Source organism: Delphinapterus leucas, chromosome 8 (assembly GCF_059928025.1).
Source record: "Delphinapterus leucas isolate spDelLeu-1000000601 "Yukka" chromosome 8, BTC_Dleu_Yukka2, whole genome shotgun sequence".
In the NCBI taxonomy this organism is placed as follows: domain Eukaryota; kingdom Metazoa; phylum Chordata; class Mammalia; order Artiodactyla; family Monodontidae; genus Delphinapterus; species Delphinapterus leucas.
The window spans coordinates 675,227-694,871 of NC_143136.1; the positions used below are offsets into that span (position 1 = coordinate 675,227).

Genomic DNA, 19,645 nt, shown 5'->3' on the forward strand with positions numbered 1-19,645 from the left:
TCACTCTTGTTCTCCGTAACTGCCCTGCTCTTGTTTCAGAGATGCAAGCTTTTCCCTTATTTCTGTGAGGCTTTTTAGAAAACGTAAGGCACACAAATTGAAGGTCTGTGGCAACCCTGCACTGAGCAAGTCTATGGGCGCTGATTTTCCCAATAGCATTTGCTCACTTCGTGTCTCTGTGTCACATTTTGGTAACTCTCACAATATTTCCAACTTTCATTATTATATTTGTTATGATATCTGTGATCAATGATCTTTGATGTTACTGTTGGAAAAAGATTATGACTCTCTGAAGGCTCAGATGATAGTTAACACTGTTAGCAATAAAGTATTTTTAAATTAAAAAAAGAAAGAAAATGTAATACAGTAACATACTAACAAGGTTCAAATTCTTAAGGTACCAAAATTGAGTCCAGAATGAACAGGCCCCTCTCCCCACTTCCAAAAGCCTGCAGGCTATAGTAACCATCCTAGGGGCAGTCAACACCAGTTTATTTTGTAGGGAATAAATAGAGTGTGTGTGTTTATAAGTTCCCCTCTTTTCCCCATAAGCGGTAGCAAATTCCACACACAGTTTTGAACATCTTCTCCATTTAACAATACATCTCAAAGAATGTTTCACGTATCAGGACACAGAGAGCACATGCAACCTTTGGACAGTTGTCCAATTATCCCATAATATGGATGCCCCACCATTTATTTAACCAGCCTCCTAATAATTAATTACCAGTATTTTACTATTACAAACAAGGCCAGAATAAAAAATCACAAGAGAAACGTTTACACTCGTGCTAAAGCTGTGTTCCTGTTCCCCACGAACGCGATGTGGGTAAAGCGATTTTTCTGTTTTGCCAATCTGATAGATGAAAAGCAGTAACCTCTCTGAGGAAGCGTGCTTTCCATTTCTTCCACCCCCAGCACAGTTTCTGTTTCTTCTGAGTCTCTTCTTCGCACAAATTTGGGACGTGTCCCTCAAATACCATCTTCCCTTGAAGAAAGGCTTTCCTCAAATTTCTGGCGACCCTTGGTCACTGTCTTTATTTAACAGCGAGGCTCTGGGTGTGCCTGAGTTAGTGACCATCCTGGTAGACACTGGCCAGGGAGCATCACGAGGGGACGCTAGTCTAAGGGACATGACAAGGGACAGAACATCTGTGTCTTAAAGCGGCTCTCCATGGACCACTTATTAGTTGAAAGAGGAAAATCAGTAACTATGCAGTAGAAGAACCAGAAAACACAGCAATCAAGGTTTGCATCGCCAGGGAGGCCAGGTGGCATCTCGGGTGTGACCCCCGAGGGGGACACATGTCCCCTGGGCAGTGGTCCAGCTGGGAACACGTCACCTGAATCTAATCACAGGAAAACAGCCGACAAACACAGACGAGGAACTTTCTATTACAAAGGGGCTGTGTTCTTCAACACCGTCTTCATAAAAGATAAAGAAAAAAGAATGTTCCAGATTAAAGGCAACTGCAGCGTGACGGCCTGGTTCTAGATGGGATCCTGTCCTGCAGGGAGACCACTGGCCAGCTGACAGGACTGAGGACGGACCCGTGTGCCAGGTGTTAAGAGCCTGCGGCCTCAGTGGTGACTGACTGTGGTCACGACAGGGCATATACTCTGCTCTTGGGAAACACACACTGAAGTTCTCGGGGTAAAGGCCCTGACGTGTGCACCTTACTCCCCAAGGCTTCAGAAAAAACTGTGTGCGTCTGGGCGTGTGTCTGTGCGGCAGGGATGAGAACACATGTCAGCGGGAGGTGCAAATGGTGACAGCTGAACCTGGGGGACAGGTGCATGGGGTCTCTGTGTGCTATCCTCATTCTCACAGCTTTTTGGGACGTTTGAATTGAAAGTGTTTCCAGATGGAAGTCTTTACAAGAGGAGGCTCTGAAGTGCTGGCTGGCAGCTCCCAGGGCTGCAGCAGGGTCCCCGATGTCAGAACCAGCTCGTGAGGCACCTCATCTCCACCTTCCGAGGGGAGGGAGGCGCCTCGTCCTGGAGGGGCGGGTCGTGCTGTAGCTGCCGGCCCCGCCCCATCCGGCCTCCCCGCCCCCCTGGGGATCCCAGGCTCCTCGCTGGGCCGTCAGGGCCTGCTTCCCTACTCCCCAGACTCTGGCGATAGTCCTTGTTTTCTGTGGTTTCCTTTTCCATTCTTTGTTCTTACTGATGTAAGGTTAAAAAAAAAATTCCTTAACGGTCATGCCGGTGGGGATTTTGAGGGAGTGGAAATGAATTCAATCTGCCGCCTTTCATATCAAGTCTCTAACCTCATGCTTTTGCGGTTTCTTCTGGTCATAAATTATTTGTCCTTTTCTGGAGAAATGACAACAGCTTGATCCTGAGGGACGTGATTTCCCCTCTGTGCCAGGTAGGAACCGCCATCAAAGGGAGCGGGTGTGGGAGGCCCTGGACACCACTCAAAGGGCCTGGATTTCAGGTGGAATGTAACAGAACTGACATTCTAAACGCAAAATTAAATTTTTTTCCAACGGGAAATTGAAATTTGCTGGCTAAGTTGAGAAAGAGAAAGGAAAAGCAGAAGAAACAAAGTGTCCTTGATCAGGGAGGCCTGGATCAGACCAGCCGTTTCAGGCGCCGGCAGCGAAGACGGGCCACAGCGGGAAGAGCCGCAAAGCCAGCCCGGCGCCAAGAGCGCCACCGCCAACCCTGGGCACCACGTTCCACCGGAGGCGCCCGACTCCACGGGCCGGGAGCAGGCAGCTCCTGGAGGGGAGGCGGGAGCACCTGGTGAGGCGCGGGCTCCGGAGCTGCAGGCCGGTGCCCTGGCAGCTCTTTCCAGGCGCGTCACACCCCACGGCCCGGCACAAGGACATTCACCACAAACACGACTCAGTGGCCCTTTATGTAACACTCACCCATCCGAACACCGCTACCGCACACATCCCCGGGAACCCTAGCACTGCCCTCGGAGGGTCCCCAGGCTGTTCTGTCTTGTGCTTTGAACGGTGACTGGGACCCGTGGCGGAGACCCCACAGGGCAGCAGCCTCCCCGCGGGGGTGGACGCCGCCCTACAGGGCAGCCAGAGCCAGGCTTGAGGTTCCACGGGGGCAACCTTCTGTCAACGTTAGAAGGACAGTGGGACGTGACTGAGCGCCCTGCGGGCCGTGGGCCCCGTGACAGTGAGTCCAGGACAAGAAGACAACTTCTCTAACGGGTGAGAGGTCGGATCGGAGGGTCCGCAAAGCTCTTCCTCCAAGTCTAAGACGGATTCAGCAACAAAGACTTCCCAGAAAACGTAAAACAACCCCAAGAAGCCACAGCACAGCCGCCCTCCTACCTGGAACACGAGGACGCCCATGTGGGAAACGGCCAGGTTGATCTTGGTCCCCTCCCTGTCAGAGGCCATGTGAAACCTGATGCCGTACATTTCCAGCTTCCGGGCAATTTCCAGCACCTGGAAATCCGACTCGGCAGGCGTCTGGCCCCTGTAATAAAAGACAGCATGATCACAGCACTCCTGAAAGAGCCGAAACACAGGACAGAAGCGACCAGGAAAACAGACCACAGAAACAAACCAACAAAGGAGGCTCTGTTCTTCAGAGGGTCGGTCACTCACTGTATGTTTATGTACACACATCAAACAAAACACCGCACACAGGCCATGGAAACGTCCGCTTGCTTCTATTCTGTAATCCATTTCCTAGTGGGTCAAATGTTTTCTTTGCACTCATTAGATGTTCAGCCTTATAACTTTGTCTTAATACAAAGTAATGTGCAAACATTATGTGCAGAGACAAATAGTAAATAAAGGAAATACCACAGATAACTCTAGTATCTCATTAAACCCATTTCAAAACTTTAAAAAACTATTTTCAAAAAGTGCAATTCTAACCATTAGAATACACTTTTATAAAAATGAAATTATCGGGCTTCCCTGGTGGCGCAGTGGTTGAGAGTCCGCCTGCCGATGCAGGGGACACGGGTTCGTGCTCCGGTCCGGGAAGATCCCACATGCCACAGAGCGGCTGGGCCCGTGAGCCATGGTCGCTGAGCCTGTGCGTCCGGAGCCTGTGCGTCCGGAGCCTGTGCTCCGCAACGGGAGAGGCCACAACAGTGAGAGGCCCGTGTACCGCAAAAAAAATAAAAATAAAAAAATAAAATTTATATAAAAATATTTTGCTAAAAAAGTGACTACTTACTCAGTTACAGCTAAATATTCTCATAAACATTAAGAATATCACATATTGGGGCTTCCCTGGTGGCGCAGCGGTTGAGAGTCTGCCTGCCGATGCAGCGGACACGGGTTCGTGCCCCGGTCCGGGAGGATCCCACATGCCGTGGAGCGGCTGGGCCCATGAGCCATGACCGTTGAGCCTGCACGTCCGGAGCCTGTGCTCCGCAACGGGAGAGGCCACAACAGTGAGAGGCCCGTGTACCACAAAAAAAAAAAAAAAAAAAAAAGAAGACATTGTCAAAATGAATAAAAATATAATCACCACAACAATTGGTTTTATTGACGCCTCACACGCGGCCCACATGGCGCCGAGCAGCTCCAAGGCGTGACGCTCAGGTAAGTCCCAAACACTCCATGTGGGACGTTCCATTAACAACTCTTTTTTTCTTCTTACTTCTGAATGCCTGCGTTTTTGGATCTTTAAGGAATAACACAACTGTTTGCGTTATGCCATTCTTGTGATTTCCATTCTTTGACTAAAATGTCTGTTCTCTGAAGTTGATATAGACATCTATTAACTTGCATTTGAATAAATCATCTTCAACTAGATGATGATTCCATTGTATATCCACCACATCTTATTTACCCATTCATCTATTGATGGGCACTGCTTCTGTATCTAGGCTATTGTAAATTATGCTGCTATGAACACTGGGGTGCATATATCTTTTCGAGCTAGTGTTTCTCTTTTCTTTGGGTAAATACCCAGGAGTGGAATTGCTGGATCATATGGTAGCTCTATTTTTAATTTTTATTTATTGATTTTAATTTTTTTAAAAAATTGGAGTAGAGCCGATTTACAATGTTGTGTTAGTTTCAGGTGTACAGCAAAGTGAATCTAATGTATCTACTCTTTTTTCGATTCTTTTCCCATATAGGCCATTAGAGAGTATTGAGTCTATTTTTAATTTTGAGGGGAAGCTCCATACTATTTTCCATAGTGGCTGCAGCAATTTTCATTCCCACCAACAGTGCACAAGGGTTCCCTTTTCTCCACATCCTTGCCAACACTTATTTCTTGTCTTTTTTAAAAAAATATTTATTTATTATTTATTTATTTTGGCTGCTCTGGGTCTTAGTTGTGGCAACGCAGGATCTTTGCTGCGGCATGTGGGCTCTTAGTTGTGGCATGTGGATCTAGTTCCCCGACCAGGGATTGAACCTGGGCCCCCTGCACTGGGAGCACGGACCTCTGGACCACTAGGGAAGTCCTCTCTTGTCTTTTTTTTCTATCGAAGTACAGTTGATGTACAATGTTATATAAGCTATAGGTGTGCAATATAATGATTCACAATTTTTAAAGGTTATATACTCCATTTATAGTTATTATAAAATACTGGCTCTATTCCTTATGTGTATAGTACATCCTTGTAGCTTATCTATTTTATACTTAGTAGTCTGTACCTCTTAATCCCCTACCCCTATCTCACCCCTCCCCGCTTCCCTCTCCCCACGAGTAACCAGTAGTTTGTTCTCTACATCTGAGTTGGTTTCTTTTTTGTTATATTTACTAGTCTCCTGTGTTTTTAGATTCCACACATAAGTGAAATCATACAGCATTTCTCATTCTCTGTCTGACTTCTTTCACTTAGCACAATGCCCCCCAGGTCCACAGAGGCTGCTGCAAGTGGCAAAGTTTCTGCCTTTTTTATGGCTGAGTAGTGTTCCACTGCACAATACATACCACGTCTTCTTTACCCATTCGTCTGCTGACTCATTGCTTGTCTTTCTGATGACAGCCATTCTGACGGGTGTGCGGTGGTGTCCCATGGTGGTTTTGATGTGCACTCCCCTGATGATTAGTGAGGGTGAGCGTATTTTCATGTGTCTGTTGGCCATCTGTCTGTCTTCTTTAAAAACATGTCTCTTCAGGTCCTCTGCCCAGCTTTTAATCACGTTGTTTGCCTTTTTCACGTTGGGCTGTATGAGTTCTTTGCGTATTTTTGCAGACATGTAATTTGCAAGTATCTTCTATTCAGTAGGTGGCCATTTGTCTTGTTGATGGTCTCCTTTGCTGTGCAGAAGTTTCTGGTTTTATTAGGTCCCATTTGTTTATTTTTGCTTTTGTTTCCCTTGCCTAAGGAGACAGGTCCAAACAAAAACATAGTTGACCCTGAACAACTCGGGGGTTAGGGGCACCGAGCCTCTGCACGTAAGTTACAGCCAGCCCTCTGTATCCGAGGTTCTACGTCTGAGAATTCAACCCGCCTAAGACCACGTAGTATGTAGCATCTACTACGGAAAACGGTCCATGTATAAGGGGACTCACCCAGTTCACGCATATGTTGTTCAACGGTCAACTGTATTGCTAAGACCCACGTCAAAAATATACTGCCTGTTTTCTTCTAGGAGTTTTATGGTTTCAGGTGTTACATGTAAGTCATCTTTTAAAAACATTTATTTATTATATTAGTTATTTGGTTGCACCGGGTCTTAGTTGCGGCAGCCAGGCCCCTTAGTTGCGGCTCGTGAACTCTTAGTGGTGTGGGATCTAGTTCCCTGACCAGGGATGGAACCTGGGCCCCCTGCATTGGGAGCGCGGAGTCTTACCCACTGTGCCACAAGGGAAGTCCCCTTACATGTAAGTTTTTAATCCATTTTGAGTTTATTTTTTGTATATGGTGTGAAAAAAGGGTCCAGTTTGATTCTTTCGTGTGTGGCTGTCCAGTTTCCCAATGCTGTTTATTCAAGAGGTTGTCTTTTCCCCATTGTCTAGTCTTGTCTCTTTTCACTCACCCACAAGTGTGTGGGCTCATTTCTGGGCTCTCTGTCCTGTTCCACTGATCTGTGTGTCTGTTTTTATGCCACTTCCTTCCCGTTTTGATGGCTGTAGCTGTGTAGTTGTTTGAAATCAGGGAGTGATTCCTCCAGCTTTGTTCTTTCTCAAGATTATTTTGGCTATTTGGGGTCTTTTGCGTTTCCGTACAAACTTTAGAGATATCTGCAACACTTACAAACACGTGCACATGTGCATACGAACACACGACGTGCAGGCGCAGAGCCACCTCTCAGGTCTGGTGCTTTACTCCCCTCAAGGCGGGTTCTCAGTGTGACTGAGCATAGACTGGTCACCGTCCCACCAGCCTCCCCATGCATTGGGGGGGGGGGTCACGTCATGAACCCCCACCCACCGGGCCCGGCAGTGAGCCTCTCGCACGGGGCTGTGGTCCCCATCCTGAAGCACTCTTCCCTGGGGTCCACGGCCCCAGGCTGTCTTCCTTCCTCTGGCTGCTCGTGGCCCTGTCCTGAGGGCCTCCTTCTCAAGGCCTGTGGGGCCTCTCCCCACCCCCATCCTCCAGGGGCGCGTCCTGGCCCCACCCCGCCTCCCCCTTCCCCCCGCCCGCCTCCCCCTTCCCCCCGCCCGCCTCCCCCCTGGCCCCGCCCCGCCTGCCTCACCCTGCGCAGTGCGCTTTGGCTCCACCCCTGCCCCGACGCCGCTGCCCAGGTGGGACGCTTCACACCGCGGCCACCCCACCCTCCACGGGCGCCCGGCTCCGTCCCTGTGTGTCCTGGCAGGAAGGGGACCCTGCCCCCAACGCTAGGAGCAAATCCCACACAGGTGACCGTCCCCTTTGGGGCAGACCAGGGACTCACTCAGGCTGGCACGGGGAGGGGGCCCTCTGCTCGGCTGGTCCTCGGGGTCTGGGTGTGACACGGGGTGCGGCGCATTCCCCCGCCGCCAGCGAGAACCAAGGCAGCCTCGAAAGAGGCCACGCCGAGGGGCTCTAGGAAGCGGGGCCAGAGCCCTAAGGGCCAGGTGTGCGCTGAGGCCGCGTCTGGGAAAGGGTGGCCCCGTGTGCACAGCTCGGACGCCCAGCGGTGCCCCAAACCACCACACCCAAGACGGAGCTCAGGCCTTGGCTCCGTGACGAAGGGGGGCCCAGAGCCCAGGGCATGCGTGGCACCGCGGGGTCACGTGCAGCCTCCCGCCAGCAGCTGGGGCTATTACTGGCTCCTAGAACCTTGGGGGCTGTGCCCCCCACCCCCAGGCTGCTGCCTCTGCCGGCACCCTCACGGTCCTCCTGCACCCCATCCTCCCCGCAGAGTGGGCTCTGCCTGGCACTGCAGCCCACGTGCCACAAGTGACACATCTGTACAGACAGTGCCACCCCGAGCCAGGCACACAAAGGCCCGCTGGTGGCTCTGAGCGGTGAAGGCATGGAAAAGCGCACGGCCCCACAGGGAAGGGCATCCTCGAGGGTTGGAGCCTGGGTCTGCGTTGCCCGACGCCCGCCCTGCACGCGACGTCAGCACGCTCACCTCTCAGCAGGCTCCCCCACGAGGGGGGCCCAGTCCTCCAGGACCCCTCCCCATCGAGCTCTCCCTTTGGTGAACTCAAGCTCACAACCCCCGGGGCCCGGGGCCGCCAGCCCTTCTCATGGCCTCCCCATCTCTCTTCCCCTCTTCCTCCGGGTCGCCCTCACCTCGTCCCAGCGTCAAGCCTTAGGGAAGCCAGGCAGCAGGGCTGCAGCAGGAACCATCCCGCCCGCCCCCAACACCTGAGGACTGGGCGCGGCCAGTGCGGGACCCCGTCCACTGCCCCCCCACTTACGGAGGGATGCCAGCACTGCCCGGGGCCCGGGCACCCTCCCAGCCTGTCCCGAAGAGGCCTGTGGACGGAGTCCCGCCCGGCCAGCCGACTGTCCCGACGTCCGGCGGCGCCGACTCACGCGTGCCCCCGATGGAGCTCCAGGATCCGCTCCAGGGCCCGCTCCTGGCCCGGCAGGTACTCGTGGGCCCGCAGGTGCTCCCGGACCAGCGCCTCTTCGTAATCTCCAATTTCCGCTAAGACGAGAAAGTAACAGGCGGTCTTTCTCATGTTTACATGAAGAAAAATACAAGTGTCTGTGCGTGCAAGTGCGTAAATTAAAAGCAGAAGAAAATTATCCTAAATCTGTAGCAAAAAAATATATCCCTTAAATAAACAAAATGTTGTATTTTATTTTTCCACATATTTTATGCCGTTCAAGGCAAACATAAAGGCAGGCGAAGAGAATTCTTTCTGAGTCTTGGAGAGGAAAGACGCTGGTGAGCGGCTCCAGGGAGGGAAACTCTGAGCTTTATACCCTGTTTGCTATGTTTTAAACGTTTTCTCTGTAAGTTGTCTCAAGACTACTGTGACCAGGATAAGGTCCTTTATTTTGTTTCAAGATAATGTATTTTAAATTGTTTCTTCCTTCAGGCCCTCTCAAATTCTTGAGGAACAGTGAATGTTTCTTTCTAATTTCATGTATTTTAAGGCCACACATATTTTCAAAATAGTAGTTAAAGCCCAATAATTTTAAGCAACATACTTTGTTTTGAGACAGTCTCAAATCACAGAAAAGCTGCATGCACAGGATCACAGCTTGGTGTGTGTTTTCTACAGAACGGGACATTCTCATGCATAACCCCGGCAGCACCACCCAGGTAAGGACAAGGCCACCACCTGCTGCTCCATCCGAGCCTCAGAACCCATTCACGTTTCAGCAGCCGCCTATCTTTAAAGCAAAAGACCCGGTCAGAATCCTACACGGCATCTGGCTGTCGTGGCCCTTTACCACCCTTCAGTCTAAGCAGCGCACTTCCACGGGGGAACTCACAGGCACACGAGTTGTTCTAAGATAATCAGGTGCGCAGAGCCCTCAGCAAGAGGCCCTGCCGAAGGCCGTCTGCCCTGAAAAGCCACCTGCTGCCTGAGAGGACCTCAGGGCAAATCACAGGTAACTAAGCCACTTCGACACCTGTGCTTATGGGTGTGAACGGGTCCCATTGTGCAGGACGGCAAACCTCTGGTAAAACCTGCTATTTGGAGAAGGTGAGTCAGGGGAGGGACCAAGTAAACTGCACACTAACCCATTAACTTAGAAGTTCCTAAAATCCTGGAACCTCTCTATATCATACTTCCTGAGTTCAAATTTCAGAAGTATTCATTCTATGCCAGGAAGATGCGGTCCAGCCTCTAGTCCAAAGCCAAGCGGGGATTTCCTTCTGTCTGTCCTGCAGTGGGGGGCGGGGGGGGGCTGGAGAGCCCGGGCGAAGAGCGCACCTGCTCTCCAGACCCCCCTCTCTTACGCTTCTCCCAGGTCATGCCTGAAGTCACCATGGCGCTCAAACCACCTCCCGCTCTGAGATACTGAAGGGCTTCCTTTGTCCTTCGGGGACTGACGCCTGACTTGTCACGGGGGCTGTGACGCTCTCCCCAGAGTCGGGGTGCTGCCTGGCCCCCCCACTGGAGGTCTGAGGGCCACGTGAGACCGCGGGGAGGACGCGTGGCCTGTCTCCCCTCCCAGGTGGGAAGTTAACCCTCAGCCCTTCAGAAAAACCTGCAAACTGAACCACCCGTCCTTTGCTGGTGCCCAGCCTGGGGCAGGTGAGTCAGCCACAGGCGCAGCCATCCCGTGTGAGCGCGGGCCAGCGGGACACTCACCCTGCAGGAGGTGGGACGCAAGGAGGGCAGCCGTGGTGTCCGTGCAGGTCAGACGCTCCTCCAGAAGGTCTCTCTTAAGTTGCAGGGCAAACAAGTATCTAGGAGGGAGTTCCAAGCACAGAGATCAGCTCCAAAGCTTCTGAACACACGTCCCACGTCTGTCTCAGGAGGACACACAGCCCCAGGTCACACCAGAGTAGACGGCGAGCAAGGGCAGTCACAGGAGGCCCAGCACCACAGAGCTTAGCACATCCACACGGCGGGCGGTCCACACGCCGGGCACACCATAGCCCAGGGCACCAGATCACCTGGAGCCACACCTTCAAGGGGGAAGCTCACAAATTCGTGCCACTTCTGTTAACACACACAAAACTGCACTCGCAATTTTGTGTGAAGTAGCAGAAATAGCCAATGAAGGCGAAGCTTCAAGCGTGGCTATGAAGCTTTAAGGCAAATGGATAATGTTTGGGCTTGGCTAGAATCTGAGAAACAGGTAGTCTTGAATTAACTGGTGAGAATGTAACAGAGAGGGTGACTGAAACTATTTATATATTCATTTATTCCATGAGCAAATAATCCCCAAGCACATATATGCTCCAGGTGCTTTGGGGGTCCACTCCAGCGTGAGCCGTCAGCGTTTACTGTGCTCTCTTAAACTTGGAATGTACACACCCTTGGCCTTAAGCAATCCCACCCCTATGAACTTTTCTACAGAAACACTTCCAGAGTTCACAAAGATATGTGGACAAGCATGTTTATTTGCAGCATTACAGCAGAGAAAAACTAGAAACAATCTAAATTTGCACTAACATGAGACTGGCTAAATAAATTAGGTTACAGCCATACATACTAATACGGAAAGACATCCATGGCATGCCATGGATATGTGGGGGAAAAAGAAACTCAACCTGCAGTTCTCTGTGTAGAGTTTGATACTGTTTTGTAAAATAATGACTTTAAAGCCCCACATCTACTGGCATACCGCTGTGAATTCATCTGGAAGACTCACGTCCGAGCGTTAACACTTCTGGGAAGGGTGGGTGGGCAGGGAGTGAAGAGGAACGCTGACTTTTTACTCTACATAACTTTAAAGTTTTTCTTCTTTTACCACAAACATGCAGTGTTTTTATAAATAAAAAGATGACCTTTTGCATAAACCCGGCTTGGACCCAGGACACGGAATTAGGTTAACACTTCCTGTTACTCACCATTGTCTAGGAATAAAAAGTGATTCTCTCAAAAGGGACTTCCTGGTAAATGTGAGGTGTTTAATACACTATTAAGACAAGCTCTGTGCTCACTCGTAAGGTGCTTTCTGCCATCCTGGGGTTCAGCTCCTAACCCGTAAAGATGAGAGACTAGAGCCTTGCGGTCTCTACGTGTCCTCGCAGCTGAGTCTATGACTTTGTGATTCAGAAGCGGTTGGCAAAGACCGTCTAAGCAGAGGTTCTAAGACTCTGAGGACCCAGGTATAGATCCACATTTGGTTAGGAAGCTACTCTGTTACTACTGCATCATCATCATAGCTCTCTCTTATCTAACTTCTGACTCCGGGTTTTGAGTTGATTTTTAGGTTTTTGCTTTATTGCTCATGATAAAATCAGTACATAAAACACAAGGAAGAAAACCACTTCCATAATCTTATTGCCCAGATGAAACAACTGCAAACATTTTCTTTCAAAGAATCAATCGTGAATTGAAAAGCGTAGCAGAAAAGAAATCACCTGAAGTATTTCTGCTCCATATATTCATGAGGACACTCCCAAGCAAGTGTATTTTGTTGGTTAAAACAGTAAAGGAATGGGCGAAATTCCTACCGACTTCATGCGCAGGCATAGATCTATGGAGAGTATCTGTTCAGCAGTACCCTCAAACGCCATTTTTAATTCTCAAATTCGTGCCATAACCTTTCTTCCAAACCCTATCTGCATTTGTGTCTGTGCAAGAGTGAAAATGCAAAACTATGACACCTTGGTTACAGCTTTGACACAGACACTAGGCTCGTTCTTTGAATAAACAACCCTGACCAGGTGCTTAGGTAAAGCACAGGTGCTGTCGGGGATACAGGTGAAGGAGGACCCTGCCCATGGCAGCTCTGGGTCAGTCAAGCTCTTTACCGTGTATATTCTTCTTGCAACTGACCCGGATCAGGTGGGAAAAATTTCACTGCTAGGCGAAGCACTGTATTCTTTGGCCCTATAAAAAGAAAAATTTTAAAGTCCACAAATAAGGTCACACTCTGTATTTGCTATCTTTCTGCATATTCTGGTGTGATTGAGCTAGTGCTTTCAAATGGACTGTTAAAGCAAATCTTTTCAGGTGAGAGGATGTTAAGAAATTTCCTCTGCATGAAATTGTTAGTCCTCAGTACCAGTCACATATAGCAAAGAAAAAATTGAAAACTTTTGCTTTAAGTAGAGATTACTAAAAGAAACCCTAAAAACAAGCAGGAAACTGCACATTAAAATCTTAAAATGTATTCTTCTTTATATTTTAGGAGTAAAAAAGTGATTAAAAAATAAAGGTGTTTATACTATTAGTCATAGTAATAATTTTAAAAGCCTGGGAGTTCCCTGGTGGCCTAGTGGTTAGGACTCCGGGCTTTCACTGCCAGGGTCTGGGTATGATCCCTGGTTGGGGAAATGAAATCTTGTAAGCCATGTGGCAAGGCCAAAAAAAAATTAATAATAAGGGCTTCCCTGGTGGCGCAGTGGTTGAGTCCGCCTGCCGATGCAGGGGACACGGGTTCGCGCCCCGGTCCGGGAAGATCCCACATGCCGTGGAGCGGCTGCCCCTGTGAGCCATGGCTGCTGAGCCTGTGCGTCCGGAGCCTGTTGCTCCGCAACGGGAGAGGCCACGACAGTGAGAGGCCCGCATACCACAAAAAAAAAAAAAAAAAAAAAAAAAATTAATAAAAAGGCCATTATTTTTGAAATCCTTATATACTTTAGTGAAAGAAAAATGTTATCATTCACTATACTGAACTAGAAAAACCTGATTACTGTAAAGAAAAAGTGTAGGATATTAGCTTATCTGAGTATTTTAGCTTTATTGAAATTTTATAATAACACAGCCACGTGATTTCCACCACAAGAAAAGAGGAACTGTTTTGCTAAACTGCTATGGCAACCGAAATGGCCTTTGCTTATCAGTGAACAAAAGTCCCTTCCATACAACCTCTTCTCCTCAATTTAGTCCTAGAAAACTTACAGGTGAATTCAGGACTAGAGATTTCACCCCGTATGTCTTTTCATAACTTAGAAACTGCACACTTATTTTTGGCCAAAAATGAAGGCAATATCGAGCAGCATATCCTATTTCTTCCAAATTTGAGGCAAGTAACTGAGAACTGAGTTAAACGACGCCCCACCCTCCACGTCTTACAGTTTAAAGCTAAACGGCAAAGTGACCTCCAAGTTCTCCTGCTGCTGGTGTCACTTTGCTGCTGCCCAGAGTGGCGACGACCATGATCGTCCGAACGTGCCTTGAATTTGGACAGTCAAGGACAAAGCATCTTAAGTGAGCAGAGCTTTAAAGAGTTAAGAAAAGGACTTACTTCGTACTTGTCTAACGATGGGTTTCATAGGTTCAAGCCAGATCTAAAGAGGATTTAAGAAAAGATATCAAATCCATTAAATTATTTCTCTATTTAATAAGAATGTTACAAAACGCAAATATTTATAATTAAGGGAGATATTTAAGGCAGGAGTATTTTGGCCCTGCTGCTCTTAGACACACGTCGAATCCTGATATAACAGAGTACAGCAGGGCACACTTTGGGAGGCGTAGAACAGGGTGCTGCTAACCACCCCAAGTCACAGAGGCTGCTGTCGCCGTGCACAGGACCGGCACCCAGAGCTCTGTGTGTGCGTGCTGGGGCTGGTATCTGTTAAGACCAAACAAGTATCGGCCACCTGCTGCCTCTGTAAACAGCGAGCTGATGAGGGGGTTACTGTGCGACAGGGGTAGAAAGGGGCTCTACAGTGCTGACATGCTTTTTGAACTAATGGGTTCATTTGGTTTCTTTAAAACAGTTCCACACTTTTTTGGTTCACCTATTAAGTGAAATGAGGCATAACCAGTTTAGTAAAGCAGTTTGCTCAAAATCCACTCTTGAAATGATCATCACACACAATATACTCTAGCTGCTTTTATAACTTATGAAGAAAGGATTTCCTTGGCACATGTGCTAGTAGATTGAAAAAAATTAGGGGGGATGCCAATTCAGGCTTAGGTAGAAGGCAAATATATTCCCTACAGCTGTAAATAAAATCCTTTAATAGCACAGCTTTGATAATAACAATGTGCCCTGCTTGTTGTCATGCCAGGAGGCCCTCAGAGGTCTCTGGCCCGGATGCACCATCACAAGACCTGCAGCCCACCTGCAGCCTGTCTCCAAAAGCAGATGAGAAGCACATACCCAGCAGGACTGGACGTTTTGAAACTCCAAGCCGAAGTAGTCACATTCTATCAGATTCAAGCGCTTCCACACCTGGGTCAGTAACACCTGGCCATAGCATTTAGGCTGTGGTGAGACAGACGAGAAGAAACACGAGGAGGGTTACACGACTTTAGACAACAAAGATTTACGAACACTGTGGCATAAAGTCCCTTCCCACACGCAAAACTTTATTATATTTAACTTCTTGCTTCGCTTTCCCTTCTGACGAGGCTCACAAACTGTCACAAAGCGAACAGATGAACCTGAGGCTCTGTGCTCAGAAACTGATGCATCAATAAAGCTAAAAACTCCTCAATTTTACTTTCTCAGAGTGTGTGGAGTCACATCTCTTTGTAACTTTAAGGTGGTAGGAACCATTTTTAGCCTCAGTAAACATTTTATCCAACAATTCTGATATTTACTAAAACGGTGAGTCTCATAGTTCATGTTTGCATGAGATCCCGTGGATAACTTAGCGTCTGGCAGCCTTTCCCACAGGGAGAAGAGCATGAACTAGGCAACAAACCAGGTGGGGAGCCGGCCCTCCACTCTGCTCACAAAGATAAATTCCAGTGGACTAAAGGCAGAGGAGAACGTTTCCATAATCTCGGGCTGAGTACAGTCTCCTAAGCGGAGCACAAAGGAAAGATTGATAGATCCGGCTAAGTAGAAATGAAACATTTCTGAATAGAAAGACACTGAACAAAGTTACAAACTAGAATCATGCTGAAAAAATTATAACTTATGTCTCATGCTGCTCTTATGAAGCAATACAAATGGCCTTAGGCATACAAAAAGGTACTCAAGGGACTTCCCTGGTGGTCCAGTGGGTAAGACTCCATGCTCCCAATGCGGAGGGCCCCGGGTTTGATTCCTGGTCAGGGAACTAGATCCCGCATGCATGCCGCAAGTAAGAGCACACAGGCCACAATTAAGAGTCCGCATACTGCAACTAAGAGTCTGCAATGCCACAAGTAAGACCCGGCGCAACCTAAATAAATATTTAAAAAACCAAAACCAAACAAACAAAAAACCCAAAAAGGTACTCAAGGCCTCTAGCAATAAAATAGATTAAAACAGTGAGGTGTCACTTTTCACCCATCAAAGAGGTTATGATGATGCCAAGAGTGAGTGGCGTGGCCATGGGAAGACAGCCACACAACTGCTGGGATAATGTGAAAACACTTTCCAATCTGAAGTGTATACATGTACCTTTGCCACAGCAACTCCGCTTCTACTTCCTCCTACAGATAGTCCAAAACAACTGCACAGAGCTAAACACCAAGGACAAACTAGCAAAGAACTGGCAAAATGAGTAATGGCGTATCCCTAATTAAAAATTACGCATCCCTGGGCTTCCCTGGTGGCGCAGTGGTTGAGAGTCCGCCTGCCGATGCAGGGGACACGGGTTCATGCCCCAGTCCGGGAGGATCCCACATGCCGCGGAGCGGCTGGGCCCGTGAGCCATGGCCGCTGAGCCTGCGCGTCCAGAGCCTGTGCTCCACAACGGGAGAGGCCGTAGCAGTGAGAGGCTCGCGTACCGCAAAAAAAAAAAAAAGAAAAAAGAAAAAAAAATTACGCATCCCTTAAAAGGAACACAGAAATTCTGTATGGACCATCACAGAATAAAGTCAAGACTACAGTTCAGTCAGGAAGAAAGGTTTCCATTTCTACACAGTATGATTCCCTCTCATAGAACACACCCTCTGTTAACACGCAGCAGAAACAGGTCTGGAAGGCTGTGCGCTGTGTCTCTCAGGGACTGAACAGAGTGCGGGATGCAGACAAGGACTTCCACTTTCACCTCAATCATTAACTTGTCCTAGTCATTAACGTCTAAAGTTTTCATCAGTAGACATGTTATTTTCACAATTAAAATATAATACACACAAGTGGGTGGGGAGGGAAACGTCCACTATTTAACCATTAGATTTTCTCTCCGTGTGCTCAGGAAGTGCTAAGGCTCCTGAAATGAGAATTGTTATTTGAAGGGATAAAAACCCGCCCTTCGTCCTAACAGAAGCTCACAGAGAATCACAGAGCAGAACGAGCACCTCATCAGGACAGGAAGGTGAGCTACAGTGTGACCTCACGCTGAAAGTACAATTAGTAGGGAACACACACGCAGGTCTCGCTGGATTCCGTTCCTATGACATCGTCCCTAAGAGCATCACGGTAGAGCTCCCTGTGACAGAGCGGGTGCTGGGGAGGCCATGCAGTGCCCTGCAGGCCCCGTGTCACCGCAGGGACCACCCACACTGGGGCCCCTACATGGTTAACCGGTCAGAAATCACAGATTCTGCTGCAACCCACCCCTGATCCCACGACCCCTGGGTGTCTGACCCCCCAGAAGTCCTCTCAAAGCCACGTCACCCCTCCCCCAGGATGGGCCAGGGCATCCCAGTCCCACTCCCAGCCCCCGCCCAGGGCTGGGTGCACACCTCCCTGTTGGGTCGGCCTAAGGGGGGGGGGCGTGTCCTCTGAGAATCCGCTAAGGTGCCCTTGACCTCCGCCAGCTCCCCCAACGGTCACATCACGCGGCCCCCGGACAAGGCGCTGGTGGCACTGAGACTGGTTCTCACCCGCCCTGGGCTCCCCACCCCGTCTGCGGTCGGACGGGAGGCGGCACAGCCGTACCCGAGCTGCCCACCCCACTACCCGCCGGCCAGCCCTCCACCTGCAGTGAGCGCGGCCTGAGCTCTGCTCTGGGGCCGTCCCAGTGGGACTACGGGCACCGACCACGGCACGTGTGTGACACGAGGTTGCTCACGACACAATGCTGCCTGGCACCGCCCAACACCCAGGGCAGGGGCTGTAAATCGGGGCACAAAGCACATGAGCTACACATGTATTTGTATGTATATGCACATATGTACACACATTTATGGATACACGAAAACACATACATGTATAATGCACACAAGAATGGACACACATACATACACACATGCATGGATATACATACGGACACACACAAACACATGTGGGGATATGCGTATATAAATGCTCATGTATGATACACACATATACACAGACCTGAATGGACAACTATATATATTTAACTTCCTGAATTGGAATAATTTTTTTTTTTTTTTTTTTTTTTTTTGGCGGTACGCGGGCCTCTCACTGTTGTGGCCTCTCCTGTTGCGGAGCACAGGCTCCGGACGCGCAGGCTCAGCGGCCATGGCTCACGGGCCCAGCCGCTCCGCGGCACGTGGGGTCTTCCCAGACCGGGGCATGAACCCGTGTCCCCTGCATCGGCAGGCGGACTCTCAACCACTGCGCCACCAGGGAAGTCCTGGAATAAATTTTACTAAACTAAAAAAGTTTTCCAAGTCAATTACTAGCCTATGTTCAGGTAACAAAAAGAATTTTGTATTCTCCGTGTGTCCTGAAATACATAATCAATTCCCACAAAAACCATCAGAAACAGGTGTCTTCACAAACCATGAAGGCACAGACATCTCCAAAGATACTTAAGTTAATCCATGGTGACACAGATGGCGGGGCAGGGTGGGGGGGAGGGAATCCCTTAAATTTGTTTTACGGAAAAGAACCCCCAAACTCCAAACAAATCCACATATACACACACATCCCCCAAGAGAAAGGTTCCTCCTTATGGATGTCAATGGAAACATCCCAGGTAAAGTATCAGCAAACATAACCTGGCAAAAACAGAAAGAGTGACACATCATAGCCAAGTAAACTTATTCAAGAGAGAGAGGATAATTCAACACACCATTAGGACATTTAAAACTAACCTGCAGAAAAATATCCTACGGTTATTCCCAGAATCTGAGACTCTGAGAAGGCATCTGATAAAATTCAATGCTTAATAAAATAGGAGGAGAGGCATGATTCCCTAACATCTAACAAGACGGGGTGGCTGCCCCCCAACCGCACATTCCATCACTAACTCTAAATGCCAGCACCAAAACAGGAAGAAACGGGAGGCAAAAAAACTGGAAAAGAGGAAGCAAGGTGTCATTACTTGCAGGTATGATACTTTACTTTGAAAATCCAAGAACATCAACTAGAAAACTATTATAAAAAAGATGAAATTCAGTTAGGTGATGGGGGAAAATTATTATACGGATATCACCAGGCTTTTCAGGATAGAGAGGAAGAAACAACCACATTTGTAACAGCAATGAAAAAACTGAAATATCTTGGAATAAACTTACAATAAAAGAAAGCCTTACGGCGAAAATTTTAAAAACACTGTCAGGGGACTGAACAAGGGGCAGAAGTGGATGGCGCCACCTTCTTGGAGAGAAACACCCGCGGAGACGTCAAGCTTCCTTCCATTAATCCACAGACTCCATGCGGCCCTAATAAAAGTACCAAGAGGATTCTTTAAGGAAACTGAGAGGCTGATTCTACAGTTGATGTATTTTTTAAAATGCAAGAATGGTCAGGAAAATTCTGAAAAAGAAAATTAAGAGAGGATGAGCCTTAGCGGATAGTCAAACTGTTGAAAAGCTACAGTAATTAAAACATTTGGTACTGGTGCATATGTCCACACAGACAAATCAACGGAAGAGAGGAGGAGGTGAAGAAATATACCCAAATACATAGAACAGTGCAGTGTCTGGT

The 19,645-nt window shown here is 48.6% G+C and overlaps 1 protein-coding gene across 1 annotated transcript in view; it reads right to left on the bottom strand.

Annotated features, from left to right (window-relative positions):
- Positions 1–19,645, bottom strand: part of FARP2 (FERM, ARH/RhoGEF and pleckstrin domain protein 2) — a 91,767-nt gene that overhangs the window by 38,487 nt on the left and 33,635 nt on the right. Inside the window, exons 4-9 of the mRNA XM_089916102.1 lie at positions 15,029–15,133; positions 14,165–14,207; positions 12,726–12,804; positions 10,609–10,706; positions 8,870–8,984; positions 3,303–3,450 (exon numbers count right to left, since the gene is read on the bottom strand). Of these exons, the coding sequence (XP_089772228.1) occupies positions 3,303–3,450; positions 8,870–8,984; positions 10,609–10,706; positions 12,726–12,804; positions 14,165–14,207; positions 15,029–15,133 (588 nt within the window). The remainder of the gene's footprint in view (positions 1–3,302; positions 3,451–8,869; positions 8,985–10,608; positions 10,707–12,725; positions 12,805–14,164; positions 14,208–15,028; positions 15,134–19,645) is intronic.